The sequence below is a fragment of the Lutra lutra genome, chromosome 10 (assembly GCF_902655055.1).
Source record: "Lutra lutra chromosome 10, mLutLut1.2, whole genome shotgun sequence".
Taxonomy (NCBI): Eukaryota; Metazoa; Chordata; class Mammalia; order Carnivora; family Mustelidae; genus Lutra; species Lutra lutra.
Window position 1 is genome coordinate 61,088,142 of NC_062287.1, and position 9,027 is coordinate 61,097,168.

At 34.8% G+C, this 9,027-nt stretch overlaps 2 protein-coding genes across 2 annotated transcripts; one reads left to right on the top strand and one right to left on the bottom strand.

Moving 5' to 3' along the window:
- The first annotated feature begins 802 nt into the window (after nucleotides 1–802).
- On the top strand, nucleotides 803–1,741 carry LOC125079043 (olfactory receptor 52E8-like). Its single transcript, XM_047692386.1, is given in 1 exon segment — nucleotides 803–1,741. A coding segment is annotated over 1 exon segment (939 nt).
- Nucleotides 1,742–7,346: 5,605 nt separating this feature from the next.
- On the bottom strand, nucleotides 7,347–8,288 carry LOC125078981 (olfactory receptor 52E8-like). Its single transcript, XM_047692282.1, has one exon. The coding sequence runs from the start codon at nucleotides 8,286–8,288 to the stop codon at nucleotides 7,347–7,349; it is 942 nt and encodes a 313-aa protein (XP_047548238.1).
- Nucleotides 8,289–9,027: the final 739 nt, after the last annotated feature.

Genomic DNA, 9,027 nt, shown 5'->3' on the forward strand with positions numbered 1-9,027 from the left:
GTCATCCCATGTCTCAAATGTATTTGATGTTGATGGTTGCCAGAGGGGAGAGAAATGGGGGGATGTGCAAAATGGGTGAAGGGGACTAGGAGGTACAGGTTTCCAGTTATGGTAGGAATAAGTCACAGGAATAAAAAGCACAGAACAGAGAATATAATTAATGCTATTGTAATAGTGATGAAACAGGACAGGTGGTAGCTACACTTGCGATGAGTATAGAAGATGAACACTTAAAACTAATGTAACATTGTGTCAACTATACTCAAATAAAAAACATATTTAATGTTCATTAATTTTACACTAAATCATCCCAATGTTGTATTCATTTATCTGCTTAGTATCACCTTGTTAGAGGGAACTTCCCTCACAATAAATTTAAATAGACACCAACTTCATTAGTATCCAATGCCATGCTTTGTTTTTCTTATATCACTTATATATCTTATATCCCTTATATCTTATATCCCTTATATCTTCCCAGTATACATATTTGAATATGCACATATATGATACCTGTACCCCCCACACTTTTTTTGTTTATTTGAATATTATCTGTCTCATCCCCCAAATAATAAATATTATAAAATCAGATTTTCTCACATTTGTTCACTACACTTAGCAGAATTGTTAATATTTTTTAATATCTGAATCAATCCATATATTAAGGGCTGGCATAAAACCTCCTTCTTGATTGCCTGCTGATCGTCCCCCAAAATTTACTGTATTCTTTATTGGATATGGTTTGACCTTTTAAATATTTGATAATTTGTTTTATCTGCAATTTCAAAAGAATGGAGAGAGGATGTCCCCTTCAAATGATACCAAGTTCCACCCCTCCTATTTCCTCCTGCTGGGAGTTCCTGGCCTTGAAGAGATGCACGTCTGGATTGGGTTTCCTTTGGGTTCTGTGTATTTGATCGCCCTTATAGGGAACATCACTATCCTGTTTGTGATCAAGAATGAACAGAGTCTTCATCAGCCTATGTTTTACTTCTTGGCTATGTTAGCCTCCATTGATCTAGGCCTGTCCTCATCCACTATCCCCAAAATGTTGGGCATATTCTGGTTTAACTTAAAGGAGATTAGCTTTGGAGGCTGTGTCACCCAGATGTTCTTTATTCATATATTCACTGCCATGGAAACGGTTGTGTTGGTGGCGATGGCCTTTGATCGCCATGTTGCCATCTGCAATCCTCTGAGATACAGCCTGATTCTCACAAATAGGATGATTGATCTCATCCTTGTTGTAGTGTTTGGCATTAATTTCATTTTGGTAATCCCTCTAGTGTTTCTCATCTTGCGACTTCCCTTCTGTGGATGCCATATAATCCCCCACACATACTGTGAGCACATGGGAATTGCTCGGCTGGCCTGTGCCAATATAAAGGTAAACATGATACTTGGATTAATTCTTATATCAATGGTGTTTTTTGATGTTGTACTGATTGTTATCTCCTATGTGAGAATACTCCGAGCTGTCTTCTGCCTTCCTTCTCAGGATGCCAGACTCAAAGCGCTTCATACATGTGGCTCCCATATCTGAATTATCCTAGCCTTCTTCACTCTAGCTTTTTTCTCCTTCTTGACCCACTGGTTTGGCAGGAATGTTCCCGTATACATTCACATCCTCCTGGCCAATCTATTTGTTGTTGTTCCACCTGCCCTCAATCCTATCATCTATGGAGTGAGGACTAAGCAGATTCGAGAAAAGGTTTCAAGTATCTTTCTGAAAAAAGACTGACATAAACTGTCTCAGAGATAACTCACTTTAATCTAGGGGAAAGAGATTATTTTTCTCAACTACAGAATCCTGTAACAGAAAAAAGACTTGGATCTTAGTATTATGTCATTCATAATTTCCCTAGCTCTCCCATCTTGAACATATAACAAGATTAATGTCAAAACAATCAGTGTGAATTTTATGAAACACCTAAAAGTTTTGGACAACTTAGTTATAAGACTTTATTACTCTCCAGTATAACTTCTACAGAGCATGTATTATAGACAGAACTATGGAATGAAATGCTTTTTATTTGCAAATAGTTTTGTGTCGGCCACATTACCAAATTTTTATATATATATATATATATATGTACATATATGTATATATATATATATATCTACATCAAGGAATACAGGTATTTAATACTTGTGACAGATTCTTTAATTCCTTTTTTAATTGCTTAATTGTTATCCATAATTTTATTAACATTTTATTATATGTTAGAAACTGATTAGTCATAGAAATATAAAAATAAAAATATACACAACATTTTAAGGTCTTATAGGAAGAAGAATTTAGAGAAATTTTCCTATGACTGACTCTGTGGTGAATATTCCCAGGCTCATTACATCTATGCAGATCTCCCAAAAACATCTTACTGTTCAAAGTGAACCAGTCTGTCCTTAATGTACTATCTGTAAAACTGTAAAACCTATAGAAATAAAAATATATTTCTGTCTCTATCTATTGGTAAAGGGGAATTTCACAGACACATCAGTATGATAAGGAACTTAGGATACTCATGAATGAGCACCTCTAAACGAGTGCATTTCTAAACATGTCAGTTACATTCTCGAAAGTCAAATCTAATGCCATAGATAGTAATTACTCTTGGATTCACAAACTTTAGTTATTCATTAATTATTTACTAAGTAGCTTGTCCAGTACTTTTTAAATTTGCACTTCCTCCTTGTGGCTTTTCAGATGAACCCGAGTATCCTATCCACATTTTATAGCTTTTGATCAATGATATGTATTTGGCCAATGTTTACTTTGTGGTGCCTTGCCACTCATATATTAGGAGCTTAATAATTTTTTACTTAAAAAAATTTACCTTCCAGAGAAGACATACAGATGGCCACCAGGTACATGAAAATTTGCTTAGCATAACTAATCATCAGGGAAATGAACATCAAAAACTACAGTGAAGTAGGGGTGTCTGGGTGGCTCATTTGCTTGAGTCTCTGACTCTTGATTTCAGCTCAGGTCTTGATCTGATGGCTCATGGGATCAGGCCCCACGTCAGGCTCCATTCTCAACAGGGAGTCTGAGGATTCTCTTCCTCTACCCCTCTCCTGCTAATGCTCTCTCTTTCTCTCTCTTAAATAAATAAATAAAATATTAAAAAAAAAACCCTAAAGTGAGATGTCACTTTACACTTGTTAGAATGACTATTATCAAAAAGACAAGAAATAAGTGTTGGTGAAGATATGGAGAAAAGGGAATACTTTTGCTCTGTTGGTGATCATGTAACTTACTGCAGCCTCTATGAGAACAGTATGGAGTTTCCTCAAGAAAGTAAAAACGGAACTACCCTGGGATCCTGAAGGAAAGGAAAATGATAACTGGAAAAGATAGCAACATCCCCATGTTCATTGCAACATTACTGACAATAGCCAAGATATGTAGCAACTATATGTTCATCCATCAATGAGTTGATAAAGAAAATGTAATACACACACACACATGCCTGCATATGCACGGGAATACTATTTAGCCATAAAAAAAAAGAAAATCTTGTCATTTGTGGCAATACAGATGGACCTTGACAGCATCATGCTGAGTGAAATAAGTTAAAGATAGAAAGACAAATACTGTATGATCTCACTTACATGTAGAATCTGAAAAACAAACAACAAAACAAAAAGAACTCATAGATACAGAGAACAGATTGTTGGGTGCTAGAGGTGGGCGAGTGAGTAAAATGGGAGAAGGGAGCCAAAAAGTACTAACTCCAGTTATAAAATAAATGTCATGGGGATGTAATGTACAGCACAGGGACTATAGTAAATTAACACTGTATTATATATTTAAAAGGTGTTAAAAGAATAGATCTGAAAAGTTCCCATCTCAAGTAAAAAAGTATAACCACGTGATGAACTAAACTTATTGTGGGATCATTTCACAATATACTCAAACTTCAAACCATTATGTTGTTCACCTAAAATTAATAAAATGTATATGTCAATTAAATAAAAAATTTAAAACTAAAATTTAAAAATCAAATATCATGCTTAGCGAAATAAGTCAATCGGAGAAAGACAACTATCATATGATCTCCCTGATATGAGGGATAGGAGATGCAACATGGGGGGTTAAGGGGGTAGGAGAAGAGTAAATGAAACAAGATGGAATTGGGAGGGAGACAAACCATAAGTGACTCTTAATCTCATAAAACAAACTGAGGGTTGATGGGGGGAGGGGGGTTGGGAGGGGGGTGGGATTATGGACACTGGGGAGGGTATGTGCTATGGTGAGTGCTGTGAAGTGTGTAAACCTGGTGATTCACAGACCTGTACCCCTGGGGATAAAAATATATTATATGTTTATAAAAAATAAAATTAATAAATTTCCTATAAAAAATAAAATAAAAATTAAATAAATTAAATAAAAATTTTAAAAGAATTAAATTAAAATTTAAAAGAAATTAAATTAAAAATTTAAAAGGTATTAAAAAATTATCAAATATAACATACATACCACTTGATGGCTTTTTATGAATGCACAGACTATATTAAGAATACCATTCTTGAAAGTTTCTAAGTCCCTTTTGGCTGGGACTAGTTACCCTTCCCCAAGCTCAAAGTACCCCTCTTAAGAGCTTTTCTGTTTCTTGGGTTTAGGAAATTCCCTTTTGGGACACTCCCTAACCCAATATTCTGCATTAATGGTCTTGTACAGATGCCCAAAGAGCTTCAGGGATAATGCCTATAATTTCTCAAGGCCTTTTGAATGGTCTCTATTTTAACATGATGGCCAGAAAAGTAGATTGCTCTACTGGGTGGTGCAGTATTTATTTCATGGGATTGCTAAAGGCTAGTATACCAGAAAGGGTTGGCATGATGACTTAGAGTGGTTCAAATTGTATAAGTCGTCAGAGGCCCCATAGAAAGTATTTGTGGAGTACCTACACACCTTGTGGACAGCCCAGAACTTAGGTAACTACTCCTCAGATAAAAACACACGGCACACCAACAACTCAAAAGAAGACTTCATGACCCTACAAATGAATGACTTCCAGAGTTCATCATTTTTTATATCTAGTACTACAGATTGGATAGTTTATGGCTGTAACATTAATTAGCATTAATATTAATTAAACGTGTGATATGTATCCTGTGTAATGGCTTACTTCACTCAAAATTATGTCTGTGAGATTAATCCATGTGATTGAATTTAACTGTAGCTTGTTACTTTTTTTGTTGCACAGTATTCTCCTTTATAAATGTACCAAATTTAATTATTTATTGTGGATGGACATTGGAGTTTCATCTCATTTTTTTTACTATTTTGAATAAAGTTATTATTATTTCTCTATATGTTGTTCAAGAGACATTTGCCATCATAATAATTCCTCTGTATGATTGCTGAGTGATTGGGAGGATTTTTTAAAATCTTTATTAGAAAGCCCCAACAGTTTTCCAAAATTGTATGTATAATTTTACATTTTGACCAGTTTCGTAGAAGCCAATTGCTTCATATCTTCATCAGCACTATTGGATTTGTGTGTGTTGGTGTAGGGGTGGGTATGTATGTTTATGTTTATTTGTTGCCATTATTTGTCAGCATCATGTAATGCTATTGTGATATGGGTTTAATATGTGTTACCTTACCACTAATGATGTAAAAACTATAGCTATTGGCCATTTGGATGTTCTTTTTAGTGGAACACCATTATTTAATTTAAAATCTGTGCCCATTTCTTTAGAATTGTGTTGTCTTCACCTAAGGAAGTTGTAAATGTTCTTTTTATAGTCTGTGTATAAATCCTTTCACAGATATATATCTTTCAAATATCTGCTTCCACTATGTGAATTGACTTTCCACCCTTTACATGGTGTTTTTTGAGGAATACAAGTTTTCATGCACAATGAAATCAAATTTATTAATATTTTACATTAAAGCTGTTGCTCTTTGTGTCCTGTTGAAGAAATCTTTGTTGGCCTTAGTCACATGAAGATATTCTTTCATGTTACCTCCAATATTCTTCAATATTCTTTTTAGTCAATATTTTTTATTTAAATTCTAGAGAGTTAACATGCAGCATAATATTAGTTTCAGGTGTAAAATATAGTAATACAACATTTCCATACAATATCCAATGCTCATCACCAAGTTCACTCCTTTTAAAAATAAGTATATATATTTCTTATTTTGATGAAGTCCTTACAGTCATAGTAGGGACTTTGTAGGTCAGGTGATCAATGGGTCTCCAAAATCATCCTGTAGTTATTTCCCCAGTTACAGAATGAATAATTGGAATAGATATACTCAGCAACCGGCAGAATCCCTCTTGCTCCATGAAGTCTGTCTTTGTTCTATGCAAGCCTTCAACTGATTGTGTAAGGCCCACACATATTATGGAGGCCCCAGTTTTTGCTATGTAACCACTAAGATTTAAAAACAAAAAACAAAAAGCAAAAAACAAAAAAAAATTCCTCTCATTAACCTTCTGTGTTGGCTTAGGTGAAACAAAGGTATCTTTTCACATTTTTAGTGGCTCACAACGAAGATAAATTTCATTCTGCACAATTGAGAAAAGGTCCTAAGAGTTGTGCCTGAATTTTTTTAGATCTTTCTGTGTTTACTTGTTCTATTTCTTGTTCCTGTTTTATTTTACCTTGAATTTACTTAAAGCCTAAAATGAGTATATCTTGAGGAACCCCATGAATCCTTTCAAATACTTTTAACTCTATGTAGTTGCTGTAGTTGCTATTTCAAAACTTATAAAAATGGAGTATACAATGATGTCTATGGTTGGTTTTTTTTTAATTAACGTATAATGTATTATTAGCTCCAGGAGTACAGGTCTGTTGAACTGCCAGGTTTGCACATCTATCGTGTTTTATTGATTTTTTTTCCCTGTGGTTACACGATTAAGGAAGTCAACTGGGCCACAGGAGAAATAAAATTGGTGTTTGATTTTTTTAATTGTTGCTCCTGGAACTCATATACTATGACTTATCTGGTCAGTACCATTACAGCTACGACAGTTCTTCGCAGCTTAGCACTCCTTTACCATAATCAGTAAATTCTGTAAAGAGACTAATTAATAGTACTTGAAAAAAAATAGTACTAGAGTTGCACTAAGACTTTATTCTTGGATCCAGATTTTAATATGAGTTCCAGAAATAAGTGATCCATATTTATTTAACAGTAATGTTCATAGTCTAGGAACAATATCTACTATGTCAATTTATCTCTAATTTGATACTGCACATAAAAGTGTTTAAAATCATATACTGGAAAGCATTTACTCTATAAAAGCTTAACAACACTTACCCCTTTTATGGATGAAAAAGAAAAAAGATTTGAAGACTCTTTCCAAATCAAGTGTTTGGAGTCAAACTTCCTTAAAAAGGAAGATTGTCACTGCCCGCTCTCGAATCTGCTTAGTTCTCACTCCATAAATAATGGGGTTAAGAGCAGGGGGGATGATCACATATAAATTAGCCAGGAATATGTGGATATAACGTGGAATATTGTGTCCAAATCGGTGAGTCATAAAGGAGAACAATGCTGGAGTGAAAAAAGCTAAGATGACACATCCATGGGAACCACAGGTATTAAGTGCTTTGAGCCTGGCCTCCCAGGATGGGAGTCTGAAGACAGCATGTAGAATCTTCACATAGGAGATAGCAATCAAAACAATATCCAAAAGTATCATAGAGATGAGGATTAATCCAAATAATATATTGACCTTTATGCTGACACAGGCCAGGCGGGCAATTCCCATGTGCTCACAGTAGGTATGGGGTATAATATTATGTCCACAGAATGAAAGCCTTAGAAGGAGAAACACAAGTGGAAATACTAAAGCAAAATTTTTCAACATTCCTACTCCAGCAATAATACAAATAGTTCTGTTGGTGAGGATTGTGTTGTATCGAAGAGGGTAGCAAATGGCAATATAGCGATCAAAAGCCATAGCTACAAGCATGAATGTTTCAAAGCCTGTGAACAAGTGTATGAAGAACATCTGAGTTAAGCATCCCCCAAAGTCAATCTCACTAAGCCCAAACCAGAAAATGCTCAGCATTTTGGGAATGGTGGCAGTGGAAAGGCCCAGGTCAGTGAGAGCCAACATGGCCAATAAGTAGAACATGGGTTGATGAAGGCTGTGCTCAGTCTGGATCACAAAGAGGATGATGACATTCCCCAGGAGGGCAATCAGATACACTGTAGCAAAAGGCACACCAAGCCAGAACTGCATATTTTCCAGTCCTGGGATTCCCAAAAGCAGGAAGGATGAGGGGTGAATACATGAGGTATTGGCTGGAGACATGCTAGCAAAGTCTTCTAATGGTCAAACTCTCCTCCTTTGAAGGAATCTTTAATACTATATAAGGCTTCCCAGTGTCACCAATACTGCTTATACTGAATAAGAACAAAAAAGATGTAATTACTATATTCCTTCTAGGAATATAGAAGAAAGATCATGTTTTTCCTCATACATCTTTTCTTCTCTTTTACTTTCATTGATACATACATATGATGAGTGAAGGAGAATATTCCTTAAGAAATGTTAGTGGATATTTACATATTAAAAGAGATCATCTAAATTAATTTTAGTAAGAACACTAATTAAGCCAGTTGATATAAGATCCTATTTTAGACTCTTTTAAAAATATTTAATTATAGATGGGAGAAGATATACATATTGATATCCCACTGATAAAAGACTATAATCTGTGAGTACAGGCAATATTGTAGATTTCAGAAGCATCTTTTAAGATCACTTGTTTAAAAACAAAAAGCAAAAACATAACCGTAAATACAGAAAACAAACTGATGGTTGCTAGAGGGCAGAGGTATGGGAGAATGGACAAAATGGATGAAGGGTAATAGGGAATACAGCTTTCCAGTTATGGAGTGAATAACTCACAGTGATAAAAGTTACAGCATAGGGAATAAAGTCAATGGTACTATAATTGTGTTGTATGGTGACAGATGGTAAGTATGAGATAATGAATCAGTTTGTCAAATCACTATGTTGTATAACTGAAATTAATGTAGCATTGTGT